This window comes from Capsicum annuum, chromosome 8 (assembly GCF_002878395.1).
Source record: "Capsicum annuum cultivar UCD-10X-F1 chromosome 8, UCD10Xv1.1, whole genome shotgun sequence".
In the NCBI taxonomy this organism is placed as follows: Eukaryota; Viridiplantae; Streptophyta; class Magnoliopsida; order Solanales; family Solanaceae; genus Capsicum; species Capsicum annuum.
In genome coordinates this window covers 53986019-54007510 of record NC_061118.1, presented here as the reverse complement: position 1 = coordinate 54007510, position 21492 = coordinate 53986019, and the positions used below count along the sequence as shown (strand labels likewise).

Sequence of the window (21492 nt, the reverse complement as noted above, 5' to 3'; positions counted from 1 at the left end):
ATACATCTTTTATTTCTTCTATGATGTCCCCGGGTGTGTGCCTTCTCTTATGGTTAACTAATTTTGGAGCTGTGAATTCATATACAAAAGAAGTTGTCGTCAAAATATTCTGCAGTACCCTATCCCTCAAAACGCATGTATATTCTAGGTTAAATCTCCGAATTATAAAAACATCTATTTTTTTGTAACTAGATGCTTTGAACGTCCATTTATATTCCTCATTGTAACATCGAAGGACATAGTTGAAATATAATAAAAGTCATTCAAATGATTATAATTGTATCAATTCATAAGTTTTTTACGATTTGATTGTTACAGATTTATCATAATACAGTATAGACATGCATAAACTTTCCTCATAGACAACCGTATACATTCTAATAATTCACATACTTAACATTAAAAACAAAGTATGTACATTATGGATTCAATAACACATTTAAAGACATGTTATCAGTTATGTACATATACATAGATGTTGTCCATTACCTCAACTGCTCATATCAACAATTTAACACATATACAAAGCAAAAATTATGTATATATACTAGACATCTCAAAATTAGTTTAACAACATACATTAACCAATTGTGTATATTGAAAAAATCAATAACACTTTGAAGATAACAGTGAAATATAGGTATGAACTTACTTTTCAGTAATAAAGCTATAAAAAAAATCAGTTTATTTAAATACATTCCATTGCATAAATATACATAGCTACAAAATACTGACAAACAGTTCTTCCAAAGACCACACTCATAATGTGTTTTTAGATTTTTGTTTAGCAAAAAAAACTTCATATGTTCATGCAACTATATATAACATTGTAATACAAAAAATAATTCAATTTAAAACATTCAAGATTTGATATATCGTACTGCTCAGTATAAAAAAATATCATCTTTTTTTGTCTGGTCATTTTGCTCTAACATTGAATCCATTAATCACCACATATTTCGGCATCACTGAAACGAGCGTCTTTTTATCCTTATACATCTGTTTCACCTTAACATCAATACTGCTGCTATCACATATCAAGTTATCTATTTCAACCTCCGGGACATACAAAGCATATTGATTTTGTGTCACAACAACAGATAGAGCCATGGCATCAGATTCAACACCTTCCAGGCAAACAATAGCTCCTGTTTCCCTATCGAACACTATGTCTTCTTGACATTTATCTGTAGTTGAAATACACAACGGATACATCACGAACGATGGTTGAGATTTCTTTAACTCGACATACAATCGTACGTTATTATCATTACAGATATGAAAAGGTGAATCATTGTTGTCGACAACATAACGTACATCAATATTTTTTGGAGCTTCGCCAATGTTTAATTCATCAGCAATTGACGAAATCAACCTCAAATAATTTACTGATTCAGCGACAACGATCCCTTCACTTTTATAATCCACATATTATGTTTGGGATCTCCATTTACCCAAGTACCTCAAAAGAACAACAATATTCATCTTCGTTATCAAAATAATTTGCTCTCTTCAGAAAACATCAAAAAACAGAGCTGAAATTGTATTTGATTTATGCTTTTACTTCAGAATTGCATTTTTATGTATTTGTGATTTTCAAATTTTGAAATTCTGTTGATCTTACATGATTTAAAAGATGCAGTAATCCTCATATTTAATTAGTTGTGTTATTTACGTCCATGAATGCTGGATATCCGTTACTTCCTTTTTTTAAGGACTCTAACAGATTCAAATATACATACGTTGCTATGTATATGTTGTTTACGAAATGTATATTAATAAAGAGAGACTAAACTAATCAAAAAAGATGGGATGGGATGTAATAACTTCTAAAACATTGGTATTTATGTTATTTATACTTATAATTGTTACCATACAATATCCGATAAAATAGGTCCTTTTTAGAGGTAATTTAATTTGATCTAGATGCAGTTTAATTGGGCACCATAAGGTGAACGGATCATCTTGGGAGTGGATTTGGTGACCCCATTATAATTGCCGCTAAACAACTACCGTTATAACCTATACATTTAGCAGCAATAAAAACTGCCTTTTCATCTGATTTGTCGCTAAGCTTGTATTGACCCCACTTACAATTAGGGCTGGCATAACATACGAAAATCAAATTACTGAACCAAATTGAAAAATTTGATAAGTAAAATTTTAATATTTTAATATTCGAGATTGAATTTGATACAAGATATTAATATTGTTTGATATTCAGTATTTATTGAATATTGAATTTATATATATATATATATATATATATATATATTAGTGTTAGTCATTCCAAAGAATCTCTTGGACATGGATAATATATTTGTAAAAAGCAACAAAAAGAATACTACATAGAATTTCTAAAAGATTTACTCTTTAAAGTTTAAACGTACATTTACACATCTCCAACTTTAATATGGTATTACCAAATACCGTATCGAACCAAAATTTAATTACCGATTACCGAATTACCAAACTACCGAACAAATTTTTATAAATATAGTATGTTGTATTTACGTTTAAATACCGATTATCGAATCCAAACTTTAAAAATACCGAACCAAATACCAAACGCCTATCCCTACTTGCAATGGCAAAATTGGCCGGTATTGTTATAATGGCAATTACTATTGAAGCTAAAACCATTTTTAATTGTTACCATGGGCCTTTCTTTTTTTTTTTTTGGGGGGGGGGGGGGGGGTGCCTTTCTTTAATTGCTTACACTACCAATCCTCCTGCATGCTAATAAAACATTCCAAAGCCTCTAGCGCCTTTGAGAACATCTCGTTTTTCCGGGACCAAACCAAAAGTGAAAAGAAAAAAGTGAAAACGTTTAAGAGGCGAATTTGTTGACAGGAGGGCCCAAGAGTCTAGGGGCAAGACAAGTTTAGAACACAACGGTAAAGGAAGCTCTAGAATCTTGAAACTTGCCAAACACTCTTCTTTCCGAAATCAACAACGGTAAAGGGAAGCTCTAGATCAGGACATAACAGCATAAGTCAGCAGCAGAAAAGGCTGAATTGCTTTCTGAGGGGTCTGTGTACGCCAGTATAGCATTCCTCCAATTGGCCTCTAGATTTAAAAAAAATAAAAAAAATCAAAGGACCCAACGTGTCTACTTGGTCTTTAGATATGACACTGCACATTGAGGATTTTCTTCTAGTTAATCCAATGGTGAAGAAAAGATGGGATAGTAAACAGAAAAAAAATTGAAATATAAATGCAGAAGAACAGTAACAAGTTGTAAAGACAGTTGCTCCAAAACAAACAGGAAATAAAAAAACAAATGTCACACAGAAGCACAAAAGGAGGAATCCTCAAGCTTAAATAAGTTTGGCCCAAATTTACAGTAAAGAGAGTGCAATTAACAAATCAGGTAAATGGAGCCAGTTCAATCATATCATTAAATTTTACTGCCACAGGAGGTTTAACACGATCATTCAAATATGCAAGATATATATTGTACCTTTGAAAAACCATGTTGCGTTCCTCATTCTATGTAAAACTTTTTGCTGAATGATTGGAGTGACTTTCCAGAAGATTGTCTAAGCTCACAGTCAAACTCAACTTCCAACAACCGATGGTTTTCTTTAGAGCGATTCATTAAGAAATTAACTGACATATTATCTCCTTGGCTAACACGTATGGATGGATATAACAAGAACACCTGCAAATACAAGAACATGCAGAGTGAAACCTTGAAAACATCTAGACAGTATTTTGGAAGAAATAAAGTAAACTATAGCTTATGACAAGCTCTGAGAACTTGGTCAAAGTTAATACACAATTAGATAGAAGAACTTACAGAACAGAATGGATACATACAGAGATTTACCAACCCAAATTAATTGAGATGGTGACGTAGCATTGTATGTACGTAACTTATAACAAGGAGTGGCAAGATCAAACCCAACCCGCCCAACTCATTTAAGTTTGGGCTGGTCAATAGCTCAACCCATTTTGGCCCATTAAAAATTGGATTGATATGCATTCTAAATTGATTTTTGAGAAATCTTGTCAAAATATTTTAAAAAGACATTCTTTTTATTTGATATGCTATATATAGCCATAATAAAGGAAAAAATAATTTTCTTAAGTACTAAAAGTTTATAAAAGAACAAATAAAGCAATTAAAACTTAGTTTGAATTAGGCGGGTTGGGTTATGACAAGTTTTAGCCCATTTCAACCCAACTCATTTCGGTCCAAGTAGCTTTTTGGTGGATAAATAACCCACCCAAATTCAGCCCAAACAATCCATTTGACATCTCTACTTACAACAATATATCCATTGTAATCCCACAAGTGGGGTCTGGGGAGGGTACGTTGAATGCAAACCTTACCCCTACCTTTGTGGAGTAGAGAGATTGCTTCCGACAGACCCTTAAAAGAAATATTTTCGAAGCGAGATTGCAAGAAAATATGAAAACAAAGTAGCAAAATGCTAAGCAAATGAAACAACAAATACACATCGGAGAATAAGAAACTACGCAACTACTAAGTAATACTACTAATAAGGAGAAGAGTAGAGGACCCGCCCAAGAAAAATAGTGTGACAACACTCAGCTATGTACTAACCTTCTACCCCAAAATCCTTGACCTTCCTATCAAGACTCATGTCCTCAGTAAGCTAAAGTTGTGTTACGTCTTGGTTAACAACCTTCCCCAATTCTTTTTCGATCTACCTTTACCCCTAAGTAGGCTATAGTCAACCTCCCACACCTCCTTATTGGTGAATCTGCACACCATGCCCATTGTAACTTTGTTCCTCGTCATCTTTCCTAATATTCTCACATATCCATATGTGCATCCTCACCTCCACTACCTACATCTTTTGAGCGTGGGCATTCTTGACTGGACAACACTCTGTCTGATACAAAACCTACTATGAACCCACGAAAACCAGCCAACAACCAAACTAAGGAATAAGATAAAAAGATGAACAACAACCCACGGATTCAACACAAGGCCGAGAACAAGCTAAAAAAACCCGAGAATGAGATAACAAGAAGCAAAACACACAAATGTAATAAGATAAAGATAGATAGTGAGACATAAGATTATACCATAAACAAGAACCTAAGTGTGTATCATACACAAAGACCCCTATAAACCGTATAAACAACACCACACTCTTACGAAGACCTCAAGGGAACCGAAATCCCCAAGCAAACCTCGTTTCTAAACGGGTAACCAACACAACAATTCCACGTTGCCACAAGTGAATCCACACTTGCACAAGTGATTCCATACTTGTAATATACTCTCAAAGAGAAGTCTTTCAAAATATCAAAGTTGCTGAAAATAAACCTAATAGGAGTTATTTTAGTCTTAGTCTAATCTATTACATAGAGAAATGACCAAAAGCCCTTAATGAAGCCCTACACTCCATAGGTGCCTCTTATAGCCAAAACATTGACACAAAGGCCCTTAATGAGGGGCGGCCATGGGTGTAATGAAACTCTTCTTCACACTTCAACACTTGTACTCTTGGTTAGGCAACCCCCAAGCTTGAGTCTTTATGTATTGGCCTCCAAGGATGTCATCGAAAGCTAAGATGGTCATTTGGCTCTTATCACCGCCCCATACAGTGTTATCAAAAGCAGAAAGCGCAAAAAAAACGTAAGGTCTGTTGGGGCTTTAAGCGCTAAACGAGAATAAAGCGTCCACTTCAAGAATTTTGACTTTTAACGACCACTTTTCAAGGAAGGGGCAAAAATCTGGTCATATAAGTAGATTTATTACTTTCCAAAGTTTTTTCTGGTCATGATAGTCGATATTTAATTAAATACTAATGAGGGAATAATATCTTATCATTAAAAGATTTAGTATCAAAGGTACTGAAAAATTTCACAAATTTATTCCCACAAACTATTTTCTTTAAAACTTACCACTAAAAGTATTCCTCTAAAATTTCTCAAATAATCTCTAGCAGTTTCTTCACTCGATAGGCTCAAAACCTAGGGAGAAATGTTCATCACTGGATTTCTCAAAAATAGGGCAATCGATTCATAAGTCAGGGACCTAATTTACTTTCAGTTGATCTTTTCAAAGATATGATTTACTTCACTCACTCGTTCTGTCAACAGAAAGAAAGGTTAAGATATATTTGAGTTTTATGGATTTAGTCTCAAATCAACAGAGGGTTTATTCAGGTCAGTATCGGTTTATCTATGCATGGTGATACTCTATTTTTATTCGCGATGAAATTCCAGTATTTGGAATTCCTTCTGTATATAGAGTGAATGGATTTCTCAGAGAATTTTGATATTGTGCTTTTGGTATGATTTTTCAGAAAACATGGTTGAAACGATTTATGATCCTTTATGCAACTGTGTATGAATAGATTTGTTCTGGACTTGGCGTAAGAGGTTTGAAATTATTCTATTCCAATTTTTCTCTCTCTCTATATATTTTTTTCCATGAAAGGCGTGCTTTCGTATGTGTTTCCTATCACACATTTCCAAAGGAAAAAGGAATTTGCTTCACTGCAGAAACTTGTGATAGCTATACATTTCTTTTTACTTGCCATGGAAATGAAGGAAGACCATGGGATTGCCAAAAGTATTTGAAACTTCCTATTAAACAATAAAATACTGGGAACTCACCAATTTGTTTATGCCACATTTCTTGATTGACTTGAATAAGGAGAAAAGTCCTATGATCAATCCAACAGAAAGTTTCATCTCAACCCTACTTCATAACATTCATTATTAGGTTATCCAAACCAAGAAATAATAGTTTCCACTGATACTAGGTTTAAAATTTGATGGGTATTTTTTCCTAGTTGGTTTGCACTTGGGTTTTCTTGAAGGAGTCAATTGGTGATTTCTCAGTGGGAAACTTGAAATTTTGTGTAAGTTTATCAGGAGAAAGGTGGGACCCTTTACTTTGTTTACTAGTAAAGTTGGAATTTTTACTAGTACTTTTGGGGTTAAAAATAACTTCCGCCGGTAAATATGTAGAGTTTGAGTTGTATTTTAGCAGCTTTTGTTGATCTGACTGTAGCATAACTCACTGGAGTAGACATTGGTACACCAAAAACAAAGCAACAAAATACATTTAAGTTTCTTAAGTTTGGCTACCTTAGCTTTTTCGCATTGACTAAAATGGCTACCTTAGCTTTTTCGCATCAAAGTTTCTCAAGTTTTTTTCATTAGTGGTTGTCATGTCCTTGTGATGGGACTTTTTGGTACTGTTCCAAATGGGAATTTATGTTCTCAGAGACTCTTGATTGATTTCCCAGCTGAAAAAGTATCCAATGTACAACTCTCTATGAAAGTAAACTTACATTTTAATGATACTATTTTGGGAGAAGATCAAATTGTGATTTGAATTGGAGAATATAATAATCGGTGAAAAGGAGAATTGTCCTCATGGGTATCTTGAAATGGATGATAAGGCTTCATGTAGTACAGTATCAGATGCAAGAAAGTCACATGATATTGCAGGGATTGAGTAAGTTCAAGGAATGAATTCGGGGCAAGGAATTCATCAGGTATGAGTGGAGGAAGGCTTGGGACAAAAGGGAAAGGAGTGATGAATCAGAGACAAAGAGAAGGCTTCATCAAAGAAAGCGCAAAGCAGTTGCTGATTATGGGAGATCTTCATATGATCTTCCATATGAAGAGTTACCACTATGTCCTCAAATAGAGGGACACATGTGCATACTATTTTCTACAAAAAGAAAAATAACAATTGTTTTAAGAAAAGGAAAACCTTGTTTTCTCAAGATATCTTATGGCTATCCACTCATGCTGTCTTAGAATATTTCTCAAGTAAAGGAGAAATATTTGTTGATCCTTTCTCATTTTTCTTTTTCCTATAGCTTAGTACTAGGTTCAATGAGTCAGCTGCTGTCATATTTCTTAGACTGTTTGGTTGATAGTTTAATTCGAGAGCCTGTTATACAATATAGTTTAGCTTGTACAAATCATGCGTAGGAAGTTGTCAATGTTGCATTCTTTAGTCATATTTCTTAGACTGTTTGGTTGATAGTTTAATTTGAGAGCCCGTTATACAATGTAGTTTAGCTTGTACAAATCATGCATAGAAGTTGTCAATGTTGCATTCTTTTGTCAATGACTGGCAAACTTTATGCTTCTTGTAAAGAATGTATCTTGGGCCTAACTCAACCTCAAAAGCTAGCTCATGAGGAGAGGATTACCCAAATCCATATAAGTAAACCACCAGCCCATTCCCCAACCAATGTGGGACTTTTACCTCTTGAGGAGTGGCTTCGGTGGAGGACAAGATGAGGGAAGTTCGGTTGAGATGGTTCGGGGTGAGTAGGAGGGGCGCGGATGCCCCAGTTTATGGTGTGAGAGACTGACTTTGGATGGTTTTAGGCGGGGTAGGGGTAGGCCGAAGAACTATTGGAAAGAAGTGATTAGAGGGACATGGAGCAGTTATAGCTTACAGAGGACATGACCCTAGATAGGAAGGTGTGGAGGACGCAGATAAGAGTAGAAGGTTAGTGCCTGCGGGTGGGCCGTAGTCGGAAGCTAGGAGAGCTTTGGGGCGGGGGTATTGCGGGTGAGGGTGCCTTTGGTTTGTTAGTATAGGGTTCTACTGTGTGGGTGCCTTATTTTTATTGTTCCAACGTGTTTCATGCTTTATTATGAATTTACTAATTATTCTTTGTCTTGAGCCGGGGGTCTATTGGAAACAGCCTTGCTACCTCTCCGGAGGTAGTGGTATGGACTGCGTACATTTTACCCTCCCCAGACCCCACTGTGTGAGAATACTCTGGGTTTGTTGTTGTTGTTGTAACACCCCTTCAAGCCCAGGGCCCAACTAGCGCGTGGACCGAGAGCCCAAACGGGGATGGACTTGGCTCTAATACCATGTAAAGATGACTCCTGAGTCTAACTCAACCCCAAAAGCTAGCTCATGAGGGAGGATTGCTCAAGTCCATACAAAGAGACCAATTACCCATCATTTTTCCGATGTGGGATACTTAACACTCCCCCGCACGCCCATGCCTCGTTAACTGGAGTGTGGACAACATACTATGGGGGCCCAACATCGATGAATAAAGATTTGGGATGAGCCTGGCTCTGATACCATATAAAGAATGGATCTTGGGCCTAACTCAACCTCAAAAGCTAGTTCATGAGGGGAGGATTGCCCAAGTCCATATAAGGAGACCAATTGCCCATCCCTCATCCCTTTTCCGATGTGGGATACTTAACGCTTCTAAACAAAAGTACCCTTTGACATGCAGGTAAAATGGGCGAATACAACTACGATCTCTAACTGAAAAAGAAGTTACAGTAGATTCAAACTCCTGTCTTAAATGATTTAACTGCTTCTTGTTTAATTGTCTGTATGGCTGTCATATACTCCCTTGATGCTCTTTTACATGATTTTAATTGCCTTCGGTTTGAATTGTCCAGAAGCTCTAAACAAGTAAACATGGTTGAGATTGTCATTTCCATGTTTTCAGGGTATCATCGTTTGTTTTCTGATATACTCCTACTTTGGGTGGATTTCTTATTAACTCTAGTAGGATGGAGTTCTCTAGATATTGGTTATTATATCTTCAGCTTTGCCCCTTTTTCACTGTCGGGGAAAAAATAAATAAAATACTTGAAATTCAATTTACCAGATTGATTGATGAAAAATTGAAAATCCTGAAGCGATAAGCCAACTATGACTTTGACATACACAAACTTCTAACAAATTTCAGTTTAGTTTCTCGTTTGCCTCTGACAGTTAAAAGTTTTCACTAGGACAGTTTTTAGTCAACTAACCTGCTGCCCCCAGTGTGTTCCTAAGTCCTCACTTGGAGCTGTTGTCAACTCAATCTCATGCTTAGCTGGGTTCTCTTTGCGCCCCTGACAAAATCAAAGTGAGCTTAAAATGATATTAATTTGCTATCACGACAATGCAGACAAGACACAGTAAGGACAACTTACTCGAAAGTGGACATCAAACCATCCACCAAACCCACAGAAACGTGTATTTTCTGCAGTAATGATTGATGAGATGTTTGCCTGAAGACTGAGTATGTCATTAACAGTTGCTGTTAAACAATCAATCTCCTTTATGACAGCAGGTTTTCCAATTACTTGATTTGGATGAAGGTTGTTCCACAATGATGTCTACATAAAAGTTAGTTTGGTTTTTAAGATGTTCAAGGAGCCAAGAAAATGAGAAATCTATCAATGAAAGCAGTAAGACTGGGAAGTGCAATAACTTCTTAAATACATGAAATAACAATCACGTAGAGTGTTACAGCCATTTTGACAGAAATTGTTGACTTATTCCATGTGAGTGACCGCCATTTTTGAAATGCCAAACTTGTTCAGAAAATATTGGCATTCCCAATATTTTCTGTTAATTCAGTTGGTATACTGTTGTTTCTGATCAAAAATTTTCAGTTCGGCATTCCCATCAAAAGAAAATGTCTCTCAAGTCACCTCCATTCGCCTCATTCTGTTCAAAGTCCCTAACTGAATTTCCATGTTTGATTATACTCATCAGATACCACACAACATAACAAAAGGTGTATTTTTATTATCAACCATAAGAAGATAAGGTGATACAGACAAGTTCAGTATGAAAAAGATAATTGACAAAAGCTAATGTATCGATCCATCTAATCTTTTCACAGTTTCTAGTCATTACTGCACAGTTTCACTTATAAAAACTGTCAAACAAATCTCCAACAACAACAACAACAACAACAAACCTAGTATATTCCCACCAAGTGGGGTCTGGGGAGGGTAGAATGTACGCAGTCCATACCACTACCTCTAAAGAAGTAAAGAGGCTGTTTCCAATAGACCCTCGGCTGTCAGACAAATCTCCATTTATAAAAATTGTCGAACAAACCTCAAGAACATGGAAAACAAATGCATTATCTACAACCGTAATTTGATAAACACAACAAAACAAGTAGGCAGCACAATGGCAGTTTGTTTCTTGATGAGTCAGATTTTTTTCAATGGAAGAGAACTTGCTAAAAGCTCAGATTAATAAAGATGTAAAACAAGTGCACTAGAAAGATGATATAAACCATAATTAAGAAATGATTATAATGAACCAAACATTTTGCATAAATGAAAAGGAAATAACATCAACCTCTAGATAGTATTTTCTCTGCTCGTCCGTAAAAGGCTTAGTCAGACTGCCCATATCCACACCATAAAACGTTTTAGTCTCATCGACAAAATGGGACCAATCATCCATGGTTCTATCATAATCAATCTTCTTTTGATCCACTAATCCAGAGCGGATTGGTGCAACCCACATTCGAGCATGGCTTGGGTACCTGTAAAAGCATAGCTTCTTGAACCAAAGGACCGAACATGCAGAAACAATTTGTGATTAAATATGAACTACTAAAACAGCAGCAGCAAGCAGATACCGAAATAGATATGAGTAATATTTTTTTGAGAAGGATATGATTAATATAAATTTAAAAAGAAAAATTTCATGCACGAGCATCTTTCTTACTTTTCTTTATTTTCTCTTTTTCTAGAAAAGTAAGGATTGCAACATCCATGCTTCTGGAAAGTAAAGGGGTGAGAGATCTTCCTCCAACACTGAAGATTGCTTTGTGGTGGTGGTTTGGGAGGGGGCTTCACTCATTCCAGTCAAGCTTCTTCATTATAGTGCACTCTCACATGCAATGTCACAGTAAGTTTCTAGCTTATTCCTAGTGCTAGAACATGATCATAGTTCATGCTTCACCAAATGTTATAGTAATTAATGGTTCATCTTCCTTTAGGGAGCACTAACTTTCTTCACTATAATATACTCTATTGCAGTTTATGAGGTTCAATTCCACTGTATCTGAAAGAGACGTCAGATTAATTTATATATGCTCTATTGTATTTTATATGACATTATCACTGTTTGGGGAGTCAAACTATTTTCATTGACTACCATATTATTAATACTCTAACAAGAGAAAGTTATTACTTACAATACTTTTTTTTGAAGTGGTAATGGTTTGACAAACTAAAATATGAAACAAGTATAAAGAGTAATATCTGTAGTAAATCTATGGAAAAAAACTAATATATTGAAATTATTATGTGCATAATAATATAAGCAAAGGGAATAGCAACTTTGAAAATGAGAAAAAAAGTCAATCACTAGTACTTGAAGGTTTCTCAGCGGCATCTTCTCACCCCACTTAACATCTTGTCAAACAAAATTAAAATTTCATGTCAACTGTTCATTATTCAAAATTATGATAGCAACAGGCAGGTTTAGGGTGGGATTGGCATATTAAAACCCACCGTCATTATGGAACTTGCCCTAATATTGGTGGATACTTGAACATGCCCACATTAATATGATCTTGAGATAAAACCAAATCAGAGTATAACAAAAATAAAATAATATATTTTGATATAATATTACACAAAAGTGAGATTTAAGATATCCATGTAAGCAGTCAACAATATTCTAGAATGCAGAGTCCAAAATCGGGTTTTACAAAATGATTCACTAATTTAATCGTGGAAAACCTATTGATATCACCATAACTTAGGTAAGCATGTAAATCTGAAAGTTTCAATAAAACATAGGTATGTAGTTTATCTATAGAGAAGGATGAAGCAGGTACTACATGTAACTTAAATACATTACCATATCTTCGAGAAAATGATTTCCCTGCAGATGGCTGGTGAGATGAGCCAAACCAGATTAGGTAGATTAGGTAGGTGTTTGGCCATAAATATTATTCACAATATTATGGAATACTTGTTTGGCCATGAAAACCAAACATGTACTTCCGAATACGTGTTCACAATTTTTGGTTTTTTTAAAAACACCTCTTGAGGTGCATTCACTATTTTTGTATTCAATTTTTCCTATCACTTTATTTTAAATAATAGCCCCACTTTTTATTTTGTACAAAAACCACCAACCATATTAAAAACAATGCTCCTTCATCTTCTCAGGCAACAAATCGGGAAATGGATGATTTACGAGGAGAAATTTTTCACAAAATGTGAGAGGATTTTAGTAAAGAATAGCTACTTAATAGTGTTACTAATTTATGCGTTAATGAATATTTGTAATAGACTGATTTCATAGGGAGCATGTATGTTGATTTTGGGTGGTGGAAGATAAGGATTTGGCGTGGTGTAGATTTTGGCTTATTGGTGATGTTATGGAAGACGGAAACATGGCTCCATGTGGTTGCTTTCAATGTTCAATAGTAATGTTCTTTACTTTTTGTGTTATAGTGGAGTTGTAAAAGTTAATTTGGGTTATTTTGCTATTTTTTAGAAATTGAGGGTATAAATCATATTTATAAAAAAGTACATCAGAAGTTTCTAAAATATTTTGGAAAATATGATGGCCAAACACAACTCCAACTCTATTTTCAACTTCAAAAATACAAATAAAGTGAATACGTTTTTGGTTTTTATGGCCAAACGGGTCCTAGAAGTGCACACAGACTCCACAAAATATACCAAACCCGACGTCTCGGTACATTTATGACTAGTGAGAAATGCAGAGGTTATTAGAAAAGCAAAAGTCTAGGAAAAGCAATAACATTGAGAAAAGAAACTGCAATAAATATCGATTGGTAATGTTTCCAGGCAGAGACTCTTACATAATTCCATCTGGGTTCAACCAGCGATCCCGAGCACAGAGAACTGAGTCAAACATTGATTCACGTAGAAGGAAGTATCCCATCCACTCTGAAATGATAACGTCAACTGCACAGCACGATTTTTTCAGTTGGAATTCAAGATGGCGGTATTGTGGAGACAACGTCAATGGCTTCTACTATAAAGCACTGGCTTTGTTTCCAGAGGAATGATAAGAAATTTAAAGACTAACCCTTCTCAGGCAGAGTAATATCTTCCATTGACCCCTCTATCACTTCAACAACATGCTCAACTCCATTTGTTTTAACAAGTTCACGAGCATGTTCTGCCATCTTGGTGGCTTCGACTGCATAAACTTTCTTTGCACCTGCTTGTGCTGACCATATTGCCAATATGCCACTCCCTGTCCCTACATCCAGAACAGTCTAAACCCAGTTTCCAGCTAAATTAATCCCCATCTACAAATGAAGATCTTAGTGAAAGTATTAGCAGCACAAATCTAGTCCAGTGCAACCATTCAATCAAGAGTCAACAAAAGAAATTGAAAGTGAAGCTTACAATGTGCAACATTTTGTGTAATCTCAATAGCATATAGAGAAGTAAAGCTTTTTCCTCCGAATACTAAATCAAGTTAGTACCTCATCAACGACGTGGGATGGGTATATATATAAAAAGAACAAGCAATCAGCTACTTTCTGAAGTCAAAATGCTTTTCCAGCAAGTATTAGTAGCTACGTGGAAGGAACTTTCTCATTTCATCTCAACATTTTACAAAGGAAGCAAGCATCTTTAATCAACCAGCAAAATTATACATGATCAACGAAGTTAGAATAAAGAAGAACTGTTTGCAATATCTTCCCTAGCTGTGGACTTCGAGGAGATAGCAAGGCATGAGGAGGTGGCCTGTAGACAAAGATCTAAGGCTCTTTGGTTGAAATGGGGAGACAAAAGTACCAAGTTCTTTCATAGAACTGCAAACTCTCACGGTAGGTATAACAACATTGATAAACTGATAGACTAATTACTATCCTTACCGACAGTGGGTTGTGGACAGCCCAAATGAGATCAAAAGGGAAACTGTCACCTTTCACCAAAAGCTATATACTGAAACAGAGGGCTGGAGACCTCAAGGTAATATACGAAGTTGTCCTAGAAGATTACACCAGAGTATACCATGATGTTTCAATGTCCCTCTGAAGCTCGGGAAATTTTGGATAGTGCGAAGACAAGTGCCGGGGATGTGGACAAAGCTCCTGGACCAAATGGATATTCTATGGTCTTTGTAGCTGTTGTACAGACCTTCAATGATCAAGGGGTTTTTTGGAAAAACAAAAAAGTTCAATGCTACTTTTGTGGTTTTGAGTTCAAAATAAATGGAGCAAAGGAGCTGAAAGATTTCAGGCTTATCTGCTTGATAGCGGTATATACAAGATCATCTCTAAACTATTGACACAGAAACAAAAGAAAGCGGCACACAAACTGGTGAACACCAACAAATAGTCTTTATTAGAGGTTTAAACACGCACATATCATCCATAAAAGGGTTGGTTCCCCGAAACTCGCAGAAACCATCAACCTTGTACAACTTGCAAACTTCAAGCATGCTACTTTAAAATACTACTCAATTCCACAAAGCTAAACAAACAACACATATTTCAAGTTTTGTGCTCTTCTTTCGGTATCAAACTTGGAATAAACTTTTTATGGACAAGTCATGGAACAAATTTGCAAGGTTAAAGCGTATTTAACCAAAGTAGATGCTGAATAAACAAAACAATTTCACTACTTTTCTTCAGGTGGTGCTTGTTTCAAGTTCTAACACATATTAGAGTAGAAGGTTAGTTGGGTAGGAGTGTTGTCATGAACCGTAGTATGGTGGCTTAGGGTTTAGCCGTTGATATCGATCATTATTTTTGTTTATTGTGTTTCGATTATCGCACTATTTTGTGGCTGATTAATTGTCTTATTTTTTTTGTAACCGTGGTGTCCGGGCCAGCTTGGATTAGTTGTCATATTTTCTTCACTGTTTTCCTCTTCTTTGTAACTGGATTTGCTACATTGAGCCTCTCTACCTCTCCAAAGTAGTGGTAAGGTCTTCGTACACTTTACCCTCTCCCTCACTTGTGGGATTTTACGGGTATGATGTTGTTGCTGTTTTACTTTTGGAATTATAGAAACTGAGCCTAAGGTCTATCATAAATAGCCTCTCTACCTGATGTAGAGGTAAGGCTTGCGTACACACTCTGCCCTCCCCAGACCCCACTTTGTCGGATTATACTAGGTATGTTGTTGTTGTGGAATAATTGAAACTGAATGAACTAACAAAGGGCAGCTAGTGCACTAAAGTTTCCGCTGCACATGGTCCGCGGAAGGGACGGACCACAAGGGTCTAGTGCACACAGCCTTACCCTGCATTCCTGTAAGAGGTTGTTTCCACAGCTCGAATCCATGACCTCCTACCCACATGACAGCAACTTTACCAGTTACGTCAATACTCCCCCTTGAAAACTTGAATGAACTAAGTTTAAAAGCATGAAGAAATTTATTTTTTTTTAAAAAAAAGTTACCTGCTTTAGCAAACACCAGCATCAAACAAACAATTTTTGGAGAAACTCAAAACTAAATTTACAGTGGAACTAGGTAACATAGCAAGGTATCACAATCAATAAAGGAAATATCGACTACCTAGGCATAAATACTACTAGCTGAAGCACCAGGGTAGTGACCTAGTGATTAATGACATGCACATTGACAGAACAACTTGAAATAAAGATAGACGTACATTGATTTTACCTTTCCGGTAAAATGATGTTTGTTTTGGAAAATAGCATTATAATAAGCCTCCATGCGAACACGATCGGAAAGCATCTCTTTTTGATGGTAGAGAAACGCGTAGGTGCAGAAATAGTTAGCATAATCAACGCCTTTGTCGACGTTGTTGTTGGGGGCGACGCCATTAGAAGAGCTACCCATGTCTGTCAGCGGCTACCACTCTGCTGTTGAAAAAAGGGTGACACAGATATTTTGGTTTGAATTTTAGGGCAGCAAAGAATCTATCCCTGTCTAGCCCTCAACTTATTGGAGTATTTTTGTTGTTGAAATTTTTAAATTTTTAAATTTTTTTCATAATGTCTCCATCATTAAATATATATTGAGAGTGATGTACTATATATTTTTTGAGAGTAAAAATAAAAAAAATATAATAAATTTATATTTTTATTTTATTTTTTAATATATGTGTTAAAATTCAATAATTAACTTATTGTAAAACGGAGGTACAAAACGTAGTGCGGTTCGTATCTAGTGGGAGCGATGGTCATTCACAACTTTTGACCGTTGATTTTGTGAGGGGTTTTAGGAGAGGGCGAAATTGCTTGGGAGACTTTTTAGTTTTGTTTTGATTTGCTATTTTGATCCTTCGTCTTGAAAAAGTTTTAAATAGACAAATTTTGTTAAAATATTTTTTTTTTAAGTGGAAAAGGATAAAAATAACGCTTTACCTTAAAATAATTTTATTAGAATATTCATTCAAAATTAATTACCAACAATTATAATGAGCCACTAAACTAATTTCTACTTTTAGCAATTTTGATATATGCTTCATCTCTTTCATTTTCTTCAAAAGTTTTTATTATTTCATTTGAAAAAAAAATATTGTCCATTTTTCTTATGAAAAAGTAATTTAGCTTTTCTATTTTAAAAAAATAAAAATGTATCAAAGTGATATAAGCGTTGTATCAATTTAATCTAGGGACTGTATATGTATGTGTAAGTTCCCTCTCTTTTTAAAAAAATGTATCAATGTGGTATAAGTGTTGTATCAATTTGGTATAGAGATGTATATACATTCATAGGTTTCGTCACTTTTTAAAGAATGTATCAATATGGTATAAACGTTGTATCAATTTGATATAAAAATTGTATATGCAGGAAAGAGACAAAGTTAGCTCAATGGTTATTAAATGGTACACCCTCCATCCCATTTTACATGTCGTTATTTTTTTTGGATTCGTCCCAAAAAGAATGATATATTTCTTTATTTGGTAATTATTTAAAGATACAATTCTACTTATACTCTTATTGGTCCCACTTATAAGGTCCACTTAATTAAAGATAAAAATAGTACATTTTTTTAATAAAGGACAATTTGGTAAACATCATAAAGTCTTTCCTTATTTCTTAAACTCCGTGTTCGATTAACGTATGCCACATAAAATAGGACAAAGGAGTATTAATTTGACCAACTGGACATAATGTGGCAAATTGGTCAATACTAACCATTTATTTTCAAAATGACCAATGAATATTCTATTCTTTTTTTTTTTTAAGTATCTTTGACATTGTTTATTGATCACTCGCTTTGATATAAGATCAATTAATACAAAAGATATTTCATATATGAGTTTCAAATTATCTGTCATTTTAATTATTAAGTATAATAATTTAGAGCTAGCACGTTAGTATATGATTTTTTTTATAGTTGTAAAAGAAATTTGGTGCACTAAAATTCACATATAATATGTACACATTAATTGGGCAAGGAGGATATGAGAAGAACTTGATGACGAAGAGATGATCTTATTTATCAAGATTATGAGCATTATTTTGTGATTTTTCTTAATTTTTATTTTATAAATTATCTCAGTAATTTGAGGATTGTTAATAAAGTATTTCTTAATTGTAGGGTAACGTAAATCTACTTATGATGTATTTGATCACCTAGGATGTTGGACAATACTTTGATATTTTGAGTTGTTCTTGATTAGGAAGATTGCCTCTTGATAGAAAAATTATTAAATGACAATTTTATTTAATGAAAATCTTATTTTTTAAGGTAAAAAAGGGCAAATGATATTTTGTCGAGGGCCTCTGTGCTTTTAATACAGTGTAGATAAATATTCTTTTTCATTTTATTATGGATAAAAGTTTTTCTTAAAAAATTAAAGTAATTAATAGATCCTGCATTAATCATGCCTAATGTTTAAAGGGACACGTAAAATATGACTTTGATTTATTTTTTTTAAAAAAAGTATATAAGAAAGCATTGATGATAATCTATATTTATATCTATATCTATAATCTATAATTTATATTTATAATTTATAATATATTAAAAATGTGAAGACTTTTACAAAAGTGATTCGAACCTTTTTCCCTTCATTGAAAGTTTTCTTTTTAGACAAAATAATCTTTTCACTATTTCTTTTAATATTTAAAAATTTTAAATTAATTAAACTTTATGTAGGAAATCCTTCCTGAATTCTTCTATATAAAAAATGGGTGTGGAGCTGCTGAAGCAGACTCCACTCCATCGATATTCTTGCTTGTCACCTGCTTCCTTCGTGATTTTACTATATTATTCCTAATTAATTATTATATGATATTTATGTATTAGAAAATTAATAATATTTAATAAAAAGTAATATAGACATTTATGACATGTCTACTTCAGTTATTTCAACCGTAATTTTGCTATATCCCCCTAATTAATTATATAAGTTATCTAAATATTAAAAATTAATAATATTTAATAAAAAAAGATAAAATAGACACAAAATGATAAATTAACTCTTGACATTTGAATTAATTTGTCATCTTTTTTTTTTTTTAATTCAAATCAGGCAAGAGCCCATTTATTAAACAAAACATATCAAATTGTTAGTTAGGCCTATAAGTCCTAATCTACTTCTTCGGAGGTAGCGGTATGAACTGCGTACATCTTATCCTCCCCAGACCATACTTTGTGGGAATACACTGTCTTCTTGTTGTTGTTATTGTTGCCCATAAGTCCTAAACCCGGGTCTAACATCAGATACAAAATAAGACAACAAAGGTCCTAGGTCAATTAGGAAACAAAAAGTCGTCTTCATTTTTGTTGTCTCTATTGCCGCCTTGCATCAATTTTTCTCAGCTCACATTCGAAGGTTCTGGTTAGGATCACCGTCGTTGTTCTTCTGCCATCTCAAGCTCTGTTTCGTCTTCAACTAGTTCACTGAAAGCTAAGTCTATCATCTTAGTTTCCTTTAATCTAAGCAATAGTTCAGTGGGTTAAGCTTAGCTAGAAGCTGATACCACCACTTAAACTAAGATTAAATCTAAAAAACTAAAGATTAGAGTTTTTCAGTCTAAAAGATATTATAGGTAATGAATATATTTGGGAATTTTTCATAGATCTGAATTACCTACTGTTTGAATACCCCAATATTCAACATCCTTAAATCTCACTGGATGTAGATGTTATATTCAAAAGAAATTACTTCTAACAGTAGGTTTATTCATCTCCATATTTAATCCCCAAATTATATTACTTCATCTATTCACACTTTTTTCCTTTTCACCGATTGTAGGTCAATGGTGATATTACCCTGTATCACTCTTTTTGGATACAACCTAAGATATCACTTATTTTTTAGGTTATCTATTAGCTATCTCTTCTCATTACAGTTACAAGTGACTTGTATTATATATTGACATTGCCGATTTATGCTTTGTATGATTATTGTGGTTATCCCTGTGCACCATCTTTATGAGTTATCCATTTGATGTTAGGAGTTCCAGCTTTCTCTAGCTCTATAATTGCTCTTCCTTTACTTGGCACTTGTTCCACCCTTGTAAATTGGAAATTACTTGCAAAAACAAAAATCAAATTAGAAAAAATATCAGCTAGAGTGTTACCTTCTCTGAAGAAATATACCACTCTAACTGACATTGTTTTCATCAGTGCTCTAATGGATTTAATAACCATTGAGATATTCCAAGGAACCTCCCAAACTGTATTCAACATCTGCACCGTTGCCTAGGAATCACTTTTCACTATAATTTGAGAGATGGAATTCATAGTACGGAACTTCAGACACTCCAAAATAGCCATTGCTTCTGCCTCTAAACTTGTGATGTCTTTAATTCTATTGCCTTGAGCTACCACCAAATCTCCATAATGGTTCCTTATACAAAGTGCAATAGAAGTAGGACCAGGATTCCCTTTGGAGGCCCCATCAGTATTCCCTTTAAGTAAACCTATCTTTGGAGGATTCCATTTAATCAACTTATAAGAATTATGTATTCTGATAGATTTAAGCTCATCTACTATTTTACTCCATTCTCTTCCTGTAACTTTAAAATAAAATCTAACCTTAACAAACTTAATAATTGTATCATTTATTTCCCAGAAGATCTTTCTTTCTTGATAAGCACCATTATGCCTAATAGTATTTCTCCTTTTCCATAAGAACCATATAATAATAGTAGGCATGATAGAAAACATAGCTCGTGGTGTATAACTCCCATTTACATTCCTCCACAGCCTTATAGCTTGCTTTAAATTCAATCTAGTTTCCCTAATTCCAGCACATCCATAATAATGATCCTAAACTTTTGCAGCAATCTCACTTCTTAGGAAGAGATGAGTAATTCTTTCCCTGTTTGGAATTATGCAACAAACACAATTGTCAGATACCTCAGTATTCCAATTGTGCATCATTGCAACAGTTGGTATCTTTACTAGCCATACTCTCCAAGCTGAAAAAAAGAATTTAAATGGTAAGACTTTAATCTATAAAGCCTTCAGATCCTCATTCTCATCTTCTCTATACCTAAGTAGCTCCCAAACACTTTTAGTCAAAAACTTGCCAAAGATATTCAAAGTCCACCATGGATTATCCATTTTGTCATCATAAAAAACATAACCTAAGCTGTCTCTAATATAATTTACTACCTGGTCTAGGACTGCATCTCCCATAGCTTCATAATTCCATCCATCTTCATTCAAAAAACTTGTAATATTAGATAATAGGTGGCAAGTTTGAACCTGAGATTGCTTTATGAAAAGAGGACCAGTATAAGTACAATTTTCAAACCACACAGTAGATGTTCCACTTATAGGTTTCCACTAAATGTGTTGTTCAATATTTTCTCTGT

The 21492-nt window shown here is 34.4% G+C and overlaps 1 protein-coding gene across 4 annotated transcripts; it reads right to left on the bottom strand.

Annotated features, from left to right (window-relative positions):
- Positions 1-842: 842 nt before the first annotated feature.
- On the bottom strand, positions 843-16641 carry LOC107839052 (protein arginine N-methyltransferase PRMT10). 4 transcript variants are annotated; one of them, XM_016682399.2, is made up of 8 exons: positions 16369-16641; positions 13808-14000; positions 13578-13683; positions 11084-11273; positions 9916-10101; positions 9751-9834; positions 3464-3664; positions 843-1187 (listed from the first exon to the last, which is right to left on the bottom strand). In XM_016682399.2, the coding sequence occupies exons 1-7, from the start codon at positions 16546-16548 to the stop codon at positions 3488-3490; spliced, it is 1116 nt and encodes a 371-aa protein (XP_016537885.2). In that variant the 5' UTR covers positions 16549-16641; the 3' UTR covers positions 843-1187; positions 3464-3487. The 4 variants fall into 4 exon arrangements, with proteins under 4 accessions (XP_016537885.2, XP_016537886.2, XP_016537884.2 ...); XM_016682400.2 differs by lacking the exon at positions 843-1187 and adding an exon at positions 2808-3135; XM_016682398.2 differs by lacking the exon at positions 843-1187 and adding an exon at positions 2808-3069.
- Positions 16642-21492: the final 4851 nt, after the last annotated feature.

Excerpts from the sequence above, each read along its gene's own strand:
- LOC107839052 (XM_016682399.2), bottom strand. The coding sequence starts at position 16,548 with ATGGGTAGCTCTTCTAATGGCGTCGCCCCCAACAACAACGTCGACAAA. Across the intron at positions 13,684-13,807 it reads TATTACTCTGCCTGAGAAGG|TTGACGTTATCATTTCAGAG; the intron begins GTTAGTCTTTAA and ends CGTGCTGTGCAG. Across the intron at positions 11,274-13,577 it reads TTGAACCCAGATGGAATTAT|GTACCCAAGCCATGCTCGAA; the intron begins GTAAGAGTCTCT and ends ATGCTTTTACAG.